Source organism: Lissotriton vulgaris, chromosome 8 (genome assembly GCF_964263255.1).
Source record: "Lissotriton vulgaris chromosome 8, aLisVul1.2, whole genome shotgun sequence".
Lineage (NCBI taxonomy): Eukaryota > Metazoa > Chordata > Amphibia > Caudata > Salamandridae > Lissotriton > Lissotriton vulgaris.
This window is the reverse complement of record NC_141696.1, coordinates 483,505,363-483,523,263: the sequence shown is the minus strand read 5'-3', so window position 1 is coordinate 483,523,263 and position 17,901 is coordinate 483,505,363. Positions and strand designations below refer to the sequence as shown.

Below are 17,901 nucleotides of genomic sequence, written 5' to 3'. Positions count from 1 at the left end.
ATATCCATATCCATATCCATATCCATATCCATATCCATCCAAAAACGCCCAGAAGCTTGAGGCCGCACAGCACTGCAGGCGAGTAACAACTCTATTTAAACCAAGCAGGCAGCTTAACATCCCTTTGAAGTCCATGGCCTTGGGGTTTGTGGTTACATGTTATGCGGCGGTTCCAGGCCGCAGAGGGATGGCACTGCCCACAACCAATGGGCATTAGGACAGAGGAAGCTTCCTCTTTCTGAAGCTGCAGGGACCCTTTAATGAAACCGTCAGAGTCTCATCCAAGGCTCAATGGAGGGCCGAGAAAAAGTGTCCATAATTAGCTGCAGCGGAGGTAACCCTCTAGAGGGCGTTAATTGGCAAAAGGAGACCTCAAATCCTAGCGTGCATTTAAAAATGAACTGCCACCAAAAGAGGAGGAACACTGAAAGCCCCCTATTACGGAAACACGCAGGGGAGATGCGGTAGCCACTAATCACCTCCGCTGACACGGCCTCTGAGGAGATTCAAACAGGGGCATCGAAACGCGTCAGGCCATGGACTTCAAAGGGATGTTAAGCTGCCTGCTTGGTTTAAATAGAGTTGTTACTCACCTGCAGTGCTGTGCGGCCTCAAGCTTCTGGGTGTTTGTGGTTACATATAGATAGATAGATAGATAGATAGATAGATAGATAGATAGATAGATAGATAGATAGATAGATAGATAGATAGATAGATAGATAGATATAGATATATTTTCCCTGACTCTACTCCTGTTTAGGAAAGAAGCCACTCTCAGAACCCAGCAATCTGTCCTATCACCTACTGATTGTATCTTTGCCTTAACACTGTACAACACTGCTGCATTTAACCTAGGCTCATTCAATACACATAACAAATACCCACATATTTCTGCGTCCTTCCTGTCCACTCATACTTTTTTTTTTTTTTACGGAGTTTTATATAGCGCAAATTTGACCCGGTACCAGGCATCAAAGCGCTTTACATAATACTAGTTGCGTTAAATGAGGACACATTCATTTTTGTTAGGCACGGGGAGATTACGTGATTTGCCCAGAATCACAGGATGTTCAGCGTCATTGGCGAGACTCGAACCTGGTTCCCCAGATCGGAGGTCGACCGCCCTAGAAGTTAGGCCAACAACTTGCCCCATCGACATACTTCTCTACATAGATCCGGTTTAACCTGCGTGGTTCATTTTATATTGTGCCCTTAAAAAAAAGAAACTGAACATGATAGCTATTTTAGTTGCAGTTTAGTGTTCTCTACACATATCTGCATCATGTGAACAATCACCTCCTCATCCAAGCCATGTTGTGTAGATGTTCTTATTTTTGCTACATATAGAACATAGCAAACTTTATCAATAATGGATCACAATACTGGGTTCTGAACTATCCACAATTAATCTATTTTGATTTGAAGACTAGAAATTTCTTCAGCTCACCAGGTATTAGGTTGTCAATGTTTATTATAACAACTGTGCATGTACCGGTTTCCCTTTTAAATTACTTTTCATATTAAAAATGCTACAAAACAGAGATAAAGGTGGCCTTGCAGCGTGATTTGCACTACTCTGCCGGTGACATGCTGGAAGTAACGTGGTCAGAACACATTTCCTACTCTGATGCTGGCTTCTGATCACTCACATGCTATACCTGTTGTGATGGAGTGCAACATTCTTAACCTTTAACAAGCATTTACAATGCAATGGTTTTGCCTTTGTTAAAGTTAGAGCTATTGGCATTGCTCTTTACATTATTTTTATTTATGTTTTTTTAACATAAATAAATGGCATTGTCATTTACAATGCCACTAGCTTTATCTCTCGCAAATGACACACACAAACACACACAGAGCCCCCCCACACACACCCACACAGAGCCCCCCACACACACAGCCACACAGAGCCCCCCACACACACAGCCACACAGAGCCCCCCACACACACATCCACACAAAGCCCCCCACACAGACAGCCACACAAAGCCCCCACACACACAGCCACACAAAGCTTCCCTCACACACAGCCACACAAAGCTTCCCACACACACAGCCACACAGAGCCACACAGAGCCCTCCACACACACCCACACAGAGCCTTCCACACACACCCACACAGCACAAGCAGGCAACAGGGGCACATGGAGGCACAAGCAGGCAACAGGGGCACACATGAGGCACAAGCAGGCAACAGGGGCACACGGAGGCACAAGCAGGCAACAGGGGCACACGGAGGCACAAGCAGGCAACAGGGGCACACGGAGGCACAAGCAGGCAACAGGGGCACACGGAGGCACAAGCAGGCAACAGGGGCACACGGAGGCACAAGCAGGCAACAGGGGCACACGGAGGCACAAGCAGGCAACAGGGACACACGGAGGCACAAGCAGGCAACAGGGGCACTTACGGAGGCACAAGCAGGCAACAGGGGCACTTACGGAGGCACAAGCAGGCAACAGGGTCACGAAAACTGAGGCACAAGCAGGCAACAGGGGCACGAAAACGGAGGCACAAGCAGGCAACAGGGGCACACGGAGGCACAAGCAGGCAACAGGGGCACACGGAGGCACAAGCAGGCAACAGGGGCACACAGAGGCACAAGCAGGCAACAGGGTCATGAAAACAAGCACAAGCAGGCAAAAGGGTCACAAGCAGGAATTGTAATTTAGACGGGGCTGAAGTGGAGAACGGTCAGTAGGGAAGTAGTGCGGCTGGTGCAGTGGTACCAGTCCGAAAGGTGAGAGGGGCTGTCTGCACCCCAGTTTGGACAGTATCCACTACCTAACAGGGATTGGTGGGAGGGGGGCGTACTTCTTGCTTGATTTAGGGCTGTTACTTCAGGGACGCAGTGCACGCTCCTGCCTGCTGCCGCCGGGACACAACAACAGGCAGGGAGAGGACAGGCAGGGAGAGGACAGGCTCGGAGAGGGCAGGGAGGGGACAGGCTGGGAGAGGGCAGGCTGGGAGAGGGTAGGGAGGGGACAGGCTGGGAGGGGACAGGCTGGGAGAGGGCAGGCTGGGAGAGGGCAGGTTGGGAAAGGGCAGGCTGGAAGTGGACAGGCTGGGAGAGGGCAGGCTGGAAGTGGACAGGCTGGGAGAGGACAGGCTGGGAAAGGGCATGGAGGGGACAGGCTGGGAGAGGGCAGGCTGGAAATGGACAGGCTGGGAGAAGACAGGCTGGGAAAGGGTAGGGAGGGGACAGGCTGGGAAAGGGCAGGGAGGGGACATGCTGGGAAAGGGCAGGCTGGGAGAGAACAGGCTGGGAGTGGGCAGGCCGGGAGAGGACAGGCCGCGAGTGGGCAGGCCGGGAGAGGACAGGCCGGGAGAGGTCAGGCCGGGAGAGGTCAGGCCGGGAGAGGTCAGGCCGGGAGAGGTCAGGCCGGGAGAGGTCAGGCCGGAAGAGGACAGGCCCGGAGAGGGCAGGCCGGGAGAGGGCAGGCCCGGAGTGGGCAGGCCCGGAGTGGGCAGGCCGGGAGTGGGCAGGCCGGCAGAGGGCAGGCCGGGAGAGGGCAGGCCGGCAGAGGGCAGGCCGGGAGAGGGCAGGCCGGGAGAGGGCAGGCTGGGAGAGGGCAGGCCGGGAGAGGGCAGGCTGGGAGAGGGCAGGCTGGGAGAGGGCAGGCTGGGAGAGGGCAGGCTGGGAGAGGGCAGGCTGGAGAGGGCAGGCCGGGAGTGGGCAGGCCGGGAGTGGGCAGGCCGGGAGTGGGCAGGCCGGGAGTGGGCAGGCTGCGAGAGGACCGGAAAAGGACGTCTGGCTAATTCTGGCCTAATGTCCTTGGTGATGAAGTAGCCTCCGCCTTCCTGGCCCCCCAGGGACAAAGGGGGGGGGCAGAATAACAGCAGGGATACTGAAGTACCTCGACGGCCGTTAGGAGCGCGGAGGAAAAAAGATAACAAGCATTGACATAGGCAAAGTCTTGCAGCCAATGCCAGACCGATTGGCTTAGCCAGTGCTGGTTTGGTCCACCGGTGGAGGTTCTGTCTTTCACTATGAAAGTAGCTGGGAGTCTTCAAAGCTGTAGAATGCTGGCCCTCCGTCTTTGACACATCCCAGTCTGCACCTTCAGATGTATATTTATTCCAGAGTCAAGATGATTTTTGTTAACAAATGTTTTTTCACAGAGAGACGGCTTTATCGAAGGCAGCAGTTGGAAATTAAGTTGTTCACGTCGTGCTAAGGCCTGGTCTGCTGTATTGGTATTTAGTCAGTAAGGGAAGGTTGTAAACAGTATCCCGAGCAGTCATCTGAGGACTATCTGAGCGTGCTACCGCCAAAATATCTTCCTCACGAAGCAACACAGCTGGAAGTCATCTAATCATGACTAAGCAAAAAGAATGTATGCCCCTAACTTATTTTTGTCGAGTTTTGGTAAATGCCCTGAAGTCTGTATTGTGCTCTGTGACGCAGATGTTGAATAAGATGAGCACAGCAGTGTCGTTGTCCGTATTCAAAGCACGTTCAACAAAGGCACACTCAGGTCATATTGTGAGATTGAAAAAAAGTTAACAATCTTACAAAATACATATTAAGCTTTCCAGTGTATGCCGAAGGAGACCACCTGGCAAGAAGGCAGATTGGGAGCACTGACTGGAAATTCAGAGCAAAAGGTTAAAATTCAGGACAAACAACGAGCGGGACACATTGACTGACCTGTGACCCTGGCCAACCCCGAGCACCTGTGCGGTTCAGAGTCTGCAGACTCAGCCGGGCTGCCAGCGGCCTCTCGGGCCGGTCTCATCTGAGGCGGCTGCAGTCAGACCCCCCAGCTGTCTCCGGCCTGGCTACATACAGCACCCCCAGTTTGCTGCCCCTGCAGCATCACTGCCGTCGCCTCGAGCTCGCTTCTCTGCCACTCCTGGCTTCTCAGCCCGAAGAACGAAGGATGCTGGAACCTGTAGTTCTAAACCTCCCCCCCGCTATAAAGTGCGTGTGGGCGTGGCCCAGACAGCAGGGGTCTCATGCGTGGGGCGCCTCGAAAGAAACAAGCGCCTTGAGGGGCCCAGCATGAATGAAGTGCACGTGTGTGCGGGCACGCCCCGTACCCTGGTATTAGGGGAGGTGGGGGCGTGACAGGAGCGCGCAAAGGTGGTCTTCAGGGAGCCATATATCCCGCTCCTGTGTTTACGGAATGTAGCGCCTGGGGATGGAAAGGCTGGTCACCCCGCGAGGAGCTATGAAGGGAAGGATGGCGCTGACACAAGGCTGCTGTGCGGGGGCAGGGGTCCCGAGACCGGGCTTCAGATCCAGCGCCCAGAGCGGGCTGAGAGGCCTCTAGGAGCTGGCTCTGTGGACCCCCCCCCCCCCCGCATCAGACCCTGGCGTGCACTATAGGGGAGTCTGGACCGCCCACGCCTGGAAGACCGGCCCAGAGGGTGTTAAATCTCGTCAAGAGGGGGGTAAATCTCGCAGCAGGGACGGGCACACACACAGCGGGAGTCGGGGGGCCGACCAAAGACACGGACAGCGGGAGTCAAGAGGGGGGGGGGGGCAAACAAAGACACGGACAGCGGGAGGAGGGACGTCATGAGTACCAGTTACATTACAAGGACATATTCATTTTGGTAGGCACGAGAAGACGAAGTGATTTTGCACAGAATTACATGAAGTTGAAAAAACAAAGAGCCACAGACAGCGGGAGGGGTGGGGGGGGCGGAACGGCACAGACGGCATGAGACGCAGCAAGCACTTACCAGAGGAAGACTTCTTCCGGCGGCGGTCGGCCTCGGAATGACAAAAGCAAACACGGACGACAAAAAAAAGAAACCCCGCCCACCGCCCGATGACGAGGCAAAAAGGGTGGAGAGGGAAAAAATGTCGGGAACGCCCCCAAATCTGGTCCGGCCTTGACGGACAGATCTCTGTTCCAATGGCTAGCCTCCATTTATGGAGCTAGCCAATGGAACAGAGGGCGTATTCAAGGCACCCATACTGAAAACTAAAGATTTCTCCTAGGGGCGGAGCTAAAGCTCCGTGCCCCAGGCAAAACCTAAAAACGTTTAACACCCTTTTGGAGAATATGTTTCTGGCCATTCTGATAGTGGTTTTCCTTTTAGCACTTGAGATGAAATCATTGTTTTTTTTATCACCTACGTACAGTCTTAAGTAAAAAGTGTCATTTCATTTCTGCCTTTATTTATGATATTGATAATGGTCTAATTCTGCCACATTTCACCTAGTCATTAATGCTATAAAGCTGATTAGTTTACAGTTGTCTTGTCTTCTCCAAGTTCAGTGTGCCACATTCTTGTTAAACTGTATCCTTCTGTAAGTACATTGCTGAATAAACTTTGGTTTTGAATTGAAGAGGAGTTAAAATAAGAATGCATGGGTAACGACTTGTGCAGTCCGAGTATGCATTTTTAAACTTTTCTTACTTTTGCTGTGTGTGTAGAATTGTGTTCTGAAATCTAATACTACTAGTACACGACTTACCCAAACAATGTGTGTTTAATATAAGTTACTAAAACAGGCTAATACCCATTTTTGGAACTTTTGTATTTTAGAGAACATTTGGAGATGATGTTAGAACAACTGAAACACAAGTTGCAAGATTCTCAACATAATCTACAAATCAACACAACTGAGCTCCAGACTTTACAGGTGGATCATGATACTCTGCTGGAAAGACATAATAAAATGTTGCAGGAGACGGTGGCAAAGGAGGCGGAACTTCGAGAGAAGTGAGACACTCTACTTTTACATATTGCACTTTACATGATCTTTGAGCTCCAACAGGATAGACCATTTTTCCTGCATGTATCCTTTCCGGACTCACATGTTGTGCATTATTTCACCTTCTAGGGGTTGGGGCCTGTGCCCGAAGTGTCTTTTTAAAAAAAAATATTAATCCCTGGGCATCATTGACCACCATTTGGTGGTATGTCCATACCCTATGTGACGTCAGGCGGTGCCCCGGTTGTTCCTGTGCATAGTCACCATTTTCAGATTCTATTTTCCACCAGTGGTTCTGGAAGCAATGGAGGAGCTCCGAATGCTTTTACCGAAAAGTGGATTTTTTTTTAACAAAATCAACCAATTCACCGAAGCTAACTAGAAGTACAATGACAAGATAGATGGGGACCTTCCTCTCTTTTCTCCTGACAGGGAACCCCACCGGTACCAGCTTTGTAGTCGGAGAATGAAGACAGGTTGGATCATAGAAAATACCCCCTTTAAATTTTGTCCCAACTGCCACCACCAGTTTGCTTAGCGAGACGCCCACAAAGTCTGCAACCTCTGTCTTCCGAAGGGTCATCACCGTGTTCGTACCCAAGACCCTTAAGGTACGCCAACGAGAGAGGCTGGAACACTACACCACCATAGTTAGCACCCCACGGACATAGGTTTTATTGAAGGATCTTGGCCTGCGACGACAATGAGAACATTGAGGAAGCCAACAGCATGAGGTGAAGAACCGGACTCCACTGGCTAAGCGTCTGACACAGAGAAAAAACAAACAGTGAAGAAAGCGCCGAAGGACGCCAAAAATAAGAAACACAAGATAACCAAACCGCTGAAAGGCCATGAGCCGAAAGCCCTAGACAAGAAGTTCCAAAGAGCAGCCTCGGCGCAGAGACAGTCTTCGACTAAAGGTAAGCCAAAACCCAAAGAGCCACACAGATCTCGAACTGAGGGATACAGATGGAGGCAAGTCACCACTGAAACCTTCAACAGTACCATCGCTCGAGAGAGGACGAAAGATAAGAGCAAGGTTTTGTGATGGTAGACCCTAGAGGTCGAAGAGTCTGTCGCCGATGGTAGACACCAAACCAAAAGCACTCTAGGTCGAGCGCAATAAGAGCAGGCTCAAGACTGATATGGCCGCACTCCTACGAAAGAAAGAGTTTGACTCCTTGAAGGATTTCCGAATCCCTGCCAAGCCTTCGACACCGATCGAAACTGAAGATGACCAGTCTGCTTGGGGGTTCCTTGCAGGCTCCTGCAACTCCTGAACCTTGCGAAAAGGAGCAGGAAGAGTTCTAGAAACTCAATGAGGCCGAAGAGCCAAGCGGGTTCGCCCAAGAATCGTGGCACAATCCCGACCCCGAATCCATAGTAGCAGGAGTGGGCAACTACCCTTTCAGGCCATCTCCACCAGGCGACCTTTAACTGTACAACAACCTCATTAAATGGGCTGCTGAAACATATTGAGTCCGGCTGGAGGAAGATAAAGTAGACTAATGTTTTCTTCTGGAGAATCTAATGCCGTCCAACAAGGGGAACCTATATCTACCAAAGCTACCCAACATACTGTCCAATGGAAACAATGCATTATGGGAACCAGCTACTGCCAAGGGTGTAACACCTAGAGTAGAAAAGAAATACCAGCCTTCTACTCAAGCCCCAATGTATACCCAGGGTAACGCTCCTGCGGATTCGATAATTGTAGCTTCCAAAAGGAAGCGGAACAATGCCCACACTTCCGCAGGGCTACCACCTGAAAATGAGATCAAGAGAGTGGACCTGGAGGGAAAAAAAATGTGTAGAAGATTGCAACCCAGTGGCAGAATGCTAACTCTAACACCATCTTAAACAGATACAACCACCGATAATGGGAGAAGATGGAGTCCCTCATGCATCCACCTCCTAGAGGTGTAAAAATAGAGGGCCAAGGCAGTGATGCAAAAGGAGAGAAACCTCGCTAACACCTGCCTGAAATAAACCTTGGATGCTGCAGACACTGCCAGCAGGCAGAAGTGCAAAGCCAAGCCACTAACAAGATATGCCTGGCTCAAAGTGTCTGGTTTCTAGCCAGTGGTACAGGCTTCAATAATTTCTATGCCGTTTACAAGAGATGCTTGGACAAGTGGTGAATGAGTTCCTACTACAACTAAAAAACAACAACAAAACCGCCACAGCAATGGGGGCTCCACAATTCAAGGGCTCCTTTAAAAGAGGAGGAAACACATCCCCAACGCTCACAGGCATACACCCTTAACATCAGGGCAGCAACAGCAGCAACCACAAAGCATTTTGCACCAAGCCATGCAGCAGGCTTCTTACCAACAGTGACAACATGCTAGATAGCTCTTTCGAGGACGGGGAAGAGGCCAAATTCCCTGAGAGGGAATACAGCAGGCAAGTGACTTGCACAACAACACATGCCACCTCAAAACACCAGTGGGAGGCAGAATACGAAATTACCTACAGGAGTGGGGAAAAATAACTTCAGACTTGTGGGATTTGAACGTGATACATCATACTGCATAGAACTAATTAAAGAACCACCACAAATTCCCCTAAACAAAAAAATGAGGTTTAAAGGACAAGAGATCATGTAACTCTGAAAAGGAGTCAATGAACTCTTACAAAAAAAAAGCCATAGAAAGGGTACGAACGAGGTAATACAACTCCTAAGGAAAGGTGACTGTATGGCAACCTAAGATCTAAATGCCCCTACATACACATACCGATATATCAAAAACATAAAAACTCAGATTTGTATTAAACAAAGGGGACCATCAATTAACCGTTTTGCCATACGGCATAAAGTCAGCCCCACAGGTGTTCACAAAGTGCCTCGCCGCAGTGGCCGCACACCTACTAAAGACAAGGTATTCATGTCTACCCATACTTGGACAATTGGCTGGTAAAGATACAATCTACACAAAAATACCTTAAGGACATTCAAACAGCTATCGCCATACTGCAATGTCTGAGTTTCAAAATAAACCACAAAAAGTCACCACCACAGCTGGAGCAGGAAAAGGCGTTGCCGGGAGCGACATTAGATTCAAGCACAACCTAACTACTCAGACGAAAGGGTCGTAGACAAGGCAGTATAGCTCGGCGTGAACATCACAGCAGATTTAGATAACTTAGTGAGCCTAAATCTGATCCCTCTTCTAAAACAGACTGAAAAAAGCCTACCTCATTTCCACAATCTGCACCTCACTATTATTGGTAGATGCAATCTCATCAAAATGTTATTCTTTCCTACATTTTTGTATTTTTTTCGCACGATTTGTTTAAACTTTGACCCACAGATTTTTAAAACTATAGACAACATTTTTGCACACTTTATTTGGGGATTTGGAAGAACACGTAGAGCCCAAAGGTTTGTTACCTTACTTAGGGAAAGAGGTGGCCTGGCATTACCAAACTTCAAACTATATTGGAGGGCCACTATCCTTAAATACTGTAGAGTGCTCCTAACCCCCAGGCAGGAACTTAACTCAGAGAGTCCAGTTCCAACGCCACAGGAACTGATCCTCGGTGGAGAGGCAAGCAATCATTTGTGGAGGCTAAGATATGATTGTCACTTCAAAAAAGTACGCTTCAAATCACTCAAAGGCATTTATATCGCTTGGAATCAAGTACGAAAACTTCTGGGGATCGGCAGATTTTCCCACTACACTACGCTATGTGGGAATAGTAATCTCCCGGAGATATTCAAAGACTCCTGTATGAAGCTCTGGGTTAGATCAGGAATAGTACAAGTTGGGTCACTGTATGATTCAGTGGGCTTTCGATCATTCGAATCCCTTAAAATTAAATTTGGACTTGAATCTCGCGATTTTTACAAATATTTACAAGTCAGAGATTATATTTCAAAAAAAGGGGTGGGGAAGAGAGGCATATCGGAAAGGTTTGGCAATTGAAACAGCCCAAGCAGATAGGGCTAGAATAGGTGAAATTTATAAAAATCTAGTTACTGGCCTTCCTGATGACCTAGAGAAGCATTTCCATAACTGGGAAAATAAACTAGGCATGTCTGAGACCATAATACATAAAACATTGGAAATGTCATCCTCTTTACTAATGTCCACTAAACTTCAAGCCCAATTCTACAAGACATTTTTCCAATTATATTATACCCCCGAAAAGATTTCTAAATGGAGTACAGGTAAAGGTACATTATGTCCTCGATGCGCAATGCCCAAGGTGGATCTGATTCATATGTTGGTCACATGCGAAACCCTGAATACCATCAGACGAAAAATCTCTTTGTTTCTATCAGAGATCTTTGAAACTAGAATTGTGATCACGACAGCGGAAATAATACTTGGGATTGATAGGGATCCTAGACCCGCTACCATTCAGGGACTTCTGTTTATCTCAATGGCCATACTAAGAATTTGCTTGACATCAACTTGGTTAGACCCATACCCACTTTCATTCCATCAATGGCGGGCACGACTATTAGCTGCATATAACGTGGAAATAGCCATATTCAGCAGGAAGGGAATAAAAAGGAAAAAGAAAGGACTTGAAATATGGCATCCGCTTACACAATGGATGGGGAGATCGATTTTGTAATATTGTCTAAACATGATCATAGAAATGTGCCTTTTTCCTCCTTCTTCCTCTCTTCCACTCTGGATCCTTCTATCTTTCTGCTCCATGTTTTCGTGCTCTCTTGTTCTGTATGAAGTATATCCAGCTGAACTTACTTTGTCCTTAAACTAACAACTTTGATTTTGATTCATCAAGATGATGTATGTACGTGTTTAATAATTTAAAACGGTCTGTATGGGGGGTGGTGGCTTAATCGACAAAATTGTATAATGATGACCTGTTAAAAAAAAAAAAAAGGTTCAAGCACAACCTGGACTTAACCAGTCTGGAGGAGGGCAAAGGCTATCAGAGGGCAAGCTCACCTGTACTAGAAGGGTCAGTCTATGACAGTGAGGACTGTTATGAAACAAATGTGCATGCGACCCTGCACACAAGACCCTTCCTGGAATGGATCTGAAACAAATTGTCACCCGGAGCTGGGAAGATCTAATGGTTGTCACAGCAAAGGTGCAAAAGTAGATACAATGGTGGAAGTCAAAGAATGTGACCTTACGGAGACCATTCAAGACACCAACTCTAATGGTGACCAATGCAGTAAATGCATTCCACAAGGGTTGGGGAGCATGGGTAGGCAACTTGAAAGTACAGGCACAGTTGAACAACACAGATGGTCTGAAACAAATCAACTACCTGGAAAAGAAGACAGTTTTCTTAGGCTTGAAAGCTTTCCAAACACACAACAGGTCAATCTGTATTATTACAAACCGACAACACAACAACAATGTTTTATTTCAACTAACAGGGAGGCACAACATTGTTCACCCAGAGCAAACTATCCCAAGAGATCTGACAATTGACAAAACCAAAGAAACCCACATTGCAAGCAGTCCACCTACCAGGAACACAGAAGCAGACAAACTAAGCAGGCAAGAAAGCAGCTCCCATGAATGGAAATTAAAGCCACAAATATTGGAGATAATATTCCAAGCCCATGGGAGACCAACTGTTGACCTTTTTGCAACCGCAAGAAACGCAAAAGGGAAACCCTTCTCATCCAATTTTTAACAAAATCAATCAGAGGGGAATGTCCTGTCAATGAGATAGTCAGGGAGATTTGCTTATGTTTTGTCCCAATTTCCCCGGATACCAAAGGTGCTCGAGAAGGGCAGAAAACCGGAAACAAACGTCATTGTCATACCAGCACAGTGGGCCAGATGGACCTGGAATTCAGACCTACAAGAGATGTCCAGGAGACAAATGATGAAAATCAAAGAACAGGATCTGCTAACAATACAGGAGGGGCGAGTATACCACCCGGAACCAGCAACTCCCATCCTAGTGGCCTGGAGCCTGAATAGCTAGAGATTCATTAATTGGTGTAAATAAAACAGATATTTGGAGGCAAAAATGGAAACTGTGTGGACATACCTCACTCACCTGTTAGATACCGGGTTAACCTATTCATTTTGAAGGTAGACCTGGCAGCAATAGTAGCCTACACCAGGGCCACTTAATGTAACAGCTTCTTCACATGCCCCGTGATAAAAAGATTTCTAGAAGGAGCTAAGAGAATTGCACCACCAAGATCGGTACCTGCACCATTGTGGAACTTAAATACCATGCTGATGCGGTTAATAACAAAACTGTTTGAATCTACGTGCGAAACAGATTTCAAATCACTCGCGCTCAAAGCAGTGTTTCTGGTTACAATCACATCACTACACAGAGTAAGCGAACTGCAAATGCTAACAATCCAGGAACCCTACCTGCAAATACACAAGGACAAAGCAGTTCTCAGACCCAACCCATAGTTTCTGGCCAAGGTGGTAACTCACTTTCATGTTAACCAAAGCATACAGCTACCGGCTTTCTTTAAGGAGTCTAAAACACAAACAGAAAGAGCCGTATACACATTTGATGTAAGAAGGGCTTTAATGTGCTATCTGCAAGAAACTAAGACGTTTCGGAAAGGAGACCAGTTGTTTGTCTCCTTTGCCTAAGCAACCAATGGCTCCCCAGTCATTAAAGGAACAATCTGAAGATGGATTGTGGAAACAATACAGACCTGCTATTCTAGGTGTGGATGTCACTGCTCGCAAGAACAAGAACCCATTCAACAAGGAAAAAGGTTGCAACACTAGCGTTCCTAGCAAATGTACCCATGGATGCAATCTGCGCAGCAGCGACACAGGCGTCACCACACACCTTCACAAAAAATTATTGTGTGGACATCAAAATGAACAAGGTAGCAGGGGAGGAACAAAGGGGGACTGCAACACCTTTTTGCTAACACTTCCTTATTTCATTCCAACAAATCCATTAGAAGGGATACCACTACAAAATCTAATGCACAGCATGTGAATCCATAGGAATGATGTGTGCTGCAAAACAAAATAGTTACTTTCCTGGAGGAGTAGTTTTGCAACTTCAATTGTTTTCTGGATTCACATGCGACCCACCCACCTCTCGCAAAATAGGAGATAACACACCCAGGTGGGAAAGAAAGGAACAAGAAGTACATTTATCAGAAAAAAATCTGAAGATGGCAACTGAGCACAAGAACATCCGTGTGCCGTCTGATGCCACATAAGAGATGGAGATACCACCAAATGGTGGTCGACGCTAACAAAACAAAAAAAAGGCAATTCCGACCCAGACCCAACCGTTAGATAGTGGAATAATGCACAGCATGTGAATCCAGAAAACTCTTAAAGCTGCTAAACTACTCCTACTGGTAAGTAACCATTTCGTTTTCTGGTTGTTATAGAGCCTGAAAGACATGATATAATGTAAGTTACCTTGATTTCCAATTCATTCCAGGCTTTGCACAGTACAGTCTGAGAACATGGTTATGAAGTCAGAACATGCTCAGATTTTGAGTCAGTTGACAGCTCAGAATGAAGCCCTTCGTAACAACTTCAGGGATCAAATAAGGCACATGCAAGAAGACCACAGGAAGGCAATGGAAACATTACAGCAGCAGCTGTCTAAACTAGAGGGTCAGCTCTTTCAACAACAGAGTGAATCAAGCATCACAAGTAAGTGACCTCATGTGCTACAGTTGTGTCCCTCCCTTGGAGCATGTGTGTTTAGTCGGGATCACCTTACTAAGTTGGATCCTGCTTTGTACAATTGATTTTACATGTTCAGCATCCTATGTCAAGTTGCATCTAGTATATTTTGTTTCTGATGGATACTACTTGCAAATGTATCACCTTGTATGGTCCAGACTAGATCTGGAAACGTTTTCCTCTAGCAGTAGCTCCCAAGCGTTGTCCGATGCTGGTTCGCAACAACAGTTACATCTTTGCCATATGGAAAGTAGCAACAACGGCCTGTATGTTGATTCCTGATCGCAAACCTTGGCTGAACTCAGGCTGTGCATTGGACCGTATTGGCATCATTTTTGGGATATTCGCTGCTCCGGGTCTCCTCCTGCCGCCGCAGCTCCGTTGAACTCTAGCGCGGCCGCAGTGGGGGGGAGACCTTGCAGCAACTACACTCCCCAGCATTCCTAGCGGCAGGGAAGCCGCCCACGCCCTACGCCCGCGCCAGGAGGCGCATTAAATCACGGGAGATCTCCGGTGGAGTGGGGGACTTACGCGCAAAGTCGGGGGGGGGGGGGGGGGGAGACCTTGCAGCAACTACACTCCCCAGCATTCCTAGCGGCAGGGAAGCCGCCCAGGCCCGCACTAGGAGGCGCATTAAATCACGGGAGATCCCCCGTTGCGCGGGGCGAAGCCCGAGCAAAGGGCGGGCCATCTGTGGCCCTCAGAGGCCTGAAGAGACTGGACTGGGCCAGGGACGCTGGTAAAATATATTCAACTAGTGACATATTGCCTGTTTAATTCCCCTAAAAATCATTTTTTTGCTATCTGTACTTGTTGTACCGCTTTAACTGCCGAGCACGGTTCCTACTGGGAGCGTGTCTGAGACTATTTGATATTGTTATTTTCTATGGTTGTACCAACCACCCATTTTTGTTGATTTTTAGTTATGGGGAAGAGGAAACATTTGAGCCCAAAATGCATAAAAGGCCAGGAGGTAATTACTACTTCCTCCCAACAGTCCCTCCTTACATACCTGACAGGGGCTGTCGGGGCGATAGATAAACAAATTCTTTCTGTTGAAGAATCAATAGAGGGCACAACTACTAGACTAAGCCAAAATTCATCCTTACTCCTAACCGATAAGAACGATGTCAAGTCAGGATTACCCTCAGTTCCTCTAGTGAATGGATGTGTTTCTCGTGATTCTGGTGAAATAATAAGTTTGGAAAACGATTCTGACTCTCAACCCCCCACCAAAAGATCAAAAAACCCACATCTAGCCACCACTATAGTTCCAGATGTCACTCCAGTTCGTGTTCGTCCCCATTTAAAATCCACAAGAGCTGCAAATCAGTCCCCCAAACCTAAACATAAACCCTCTGGTGCACAGCCTAAACCACAAGCCAATTCCACCTTAAATCTCCAGAAGGAGTTGCAGGTATTGGTTGCCTGCGTAGAACGTTTGGATCTCTTTGTAAGGGTTAGATTTGATCAATTAACTAGCAGACTAACACAAATCGAAGCCCTTATAAAAGACAATAACACCAAACACTTAAGGGATGGCACAGCTTTAAGTAGCAACACAGTTCCAGCGACCTTTTCCAATTCCAATGCCCCTGTCGCTAATTTGTGTGTTAGGTTAAATCCCACTAGTGAGGCACCTCCTTCTGGTCCTCCTGTAATCATCCCCGCTCCCCATCACTCTTCTGAATCAGTCAGGTCCGAACCAATTGTGCGCCCTAAAATTCCAGTCCGTAATCAAGCTACTGTTCATAAACTAGATATGGCAGCTGGTCCCATTGGAGCGTGTTATTCCGCTCCTAGTAACAACCACTTACATCTGCCCCCAGAAGCTACGCCATTCACGATAGTACTGGCAAATGTTCCTAGACTGTTAAACCCTGCAGGCAAAAATCAGATCTCGCTAAAAAATAAATCCCTACATTGGTTAGCATCTAGAGTAGGATTAACCAAGTTCCTCTTCCAGGAATTCAAAATGGTGAGGCGCATAAAACGCCTAGGTTGTAGAGATACCGCACTTGGCGGGGACAATATAGTTCTCTCCTTTGCCTCTCCCCTCTTGGTTAGGGAAATACTGATAGCAGGAGCAAATGACTTCCTAGACTACCATGGGATTAATATTCTGCCCCTGGGTTTCTTCTACCCTCCGCAATGGCATAACTTAAATACCCACAAACGTAGATTCATTCAAAGACCAATTACCCATCCCCCTTTGATTCCCACTTTGAATAGATATAGTATTCTGTCGGGGTTGGATGATATTGAATGACTAACTGATCCAATTCCCAGTTCACATGCTCCTACTCCCAATGCGCTAAATAAGACCATGGAATTCCCTACAGTCCGTACCAACCATGTAGGCACACCCAACTCAGTTGCCGATATTCCAACATCAGGTTTGATCCAAGTTAACCCCCATAATTCTGTCGGCCCAAGCAGAACAGTCCGTAACCCTTTGCCACCTGAAGTACCCATCCAACCAGATATGTTGGCACCTCAAGAAACACTAATTTTACCAACCTCATGCTTAAATTTCTCTATTTTATTCTGGAATGTAGCGGGGTTACGCACTAAAATTAATCAGCACTCGTGGTTAGAAACAATTAATGTACACCAGATAGTTTGCCTGCAGGAAACCTGGTTGACCACCCCTATCCATCTTCTAGGATACAGAACCTTTTTTGCCCCTGCAAGCCCTAGCACGTCTGGTAGATCTAAAGGAGGCTTAGCAGTTTATGTATCAAATATTTTACCAAGTATGGACCTAGTTGAATTAAAGGCTGAGGAGAACTATCAAATTCTAAAAATAAAAGTGAATAAATGTATGATGTTTTTTCTGGTAAATTTTTATAATAACTTACCCTCACTCGATTGTGTTAAAACTCTAAATGAAATATCCCATTTTTTAACCGAACAGCGGAATCAACACCCTTCCTCCCCCCCTGTGTGTGCTATGGGGAGGGGATTTTAACATTTAATTGTGCAATAACTATAAAAATGGCAATTGTGGTCTTACAGATGAAAATGGTTTCTCTTTGTCCCACTTCTCACACACGAATAGTGGCAACTGCTTGAGCGATTGTCTTTTCTCTCTAGAGTTGGATTTTGTAAATGAGCTGACCGACCCCCCTGTCGACTTTTTGCTAAGGTTTCATGGTAGGGGCCTGTCTAGTGTTATTGACTATATCTTGTCTTCTCAGAACATGAAGGGTTAGTTACTTGGTAGATTTCAAAACAGGTTCCGATACTAGCAGTGACCACTTTCCTAACAGTGTGACAGTGCAAGTTAAGAATGCTCTGCCTAAACCCAACTTACCAACCTTTCTAAAGCAACAATTTTGTATGGATAAGTTAAATGGCTTTTCTGTGAAATGGGCTAAAATCGACCCGGTAGTACTTACCGGCAAAGTATTAAAGATAGCATTACCATGGGTGAACAATTGTTTAGCAAAAGAGAACCCCCCACAGTTGATTTTAACTAGTTTTATTGAAATTACCACAATTATTAGCGAGGAGCTGTCTCGTAACCAAAAGTGTAAAAAATCCCCTAAAAAGGGCTGGTTTAACTCTCAATTTCGTAAAAGCCCTTTCT

At 46.9% G+C, this 17,901-nt stretch overlaps 1 protein-coding gene across 2 annotated transcripts in view; it reads left to right on the top strand.

The window, feature by feature from the left end:
• Positions 1-17,901, top strand: part of GCC2 (GRIP and coiled-coil domain containing 2) — a 402,205-nt gene that overhangs the window by 294,452 nt on the left and 89,852 nt on the right. For both annotated transcript variants that reach the window (XM_086934291.1, XM_086934290.1), the window contains exons 18-19: positions 6,504-6,680; positions 14,059-14,276. In XM_086934291.1, the coding sequence (XP_086790417.1) occupies positions 6,504-6,680; positions 14,059-14,276 (395 nt within the window). The remainder of the gene's footprint in view (positions 1-6,503; positions 6,681-14,058; positions 14,277-17,901) is intronic.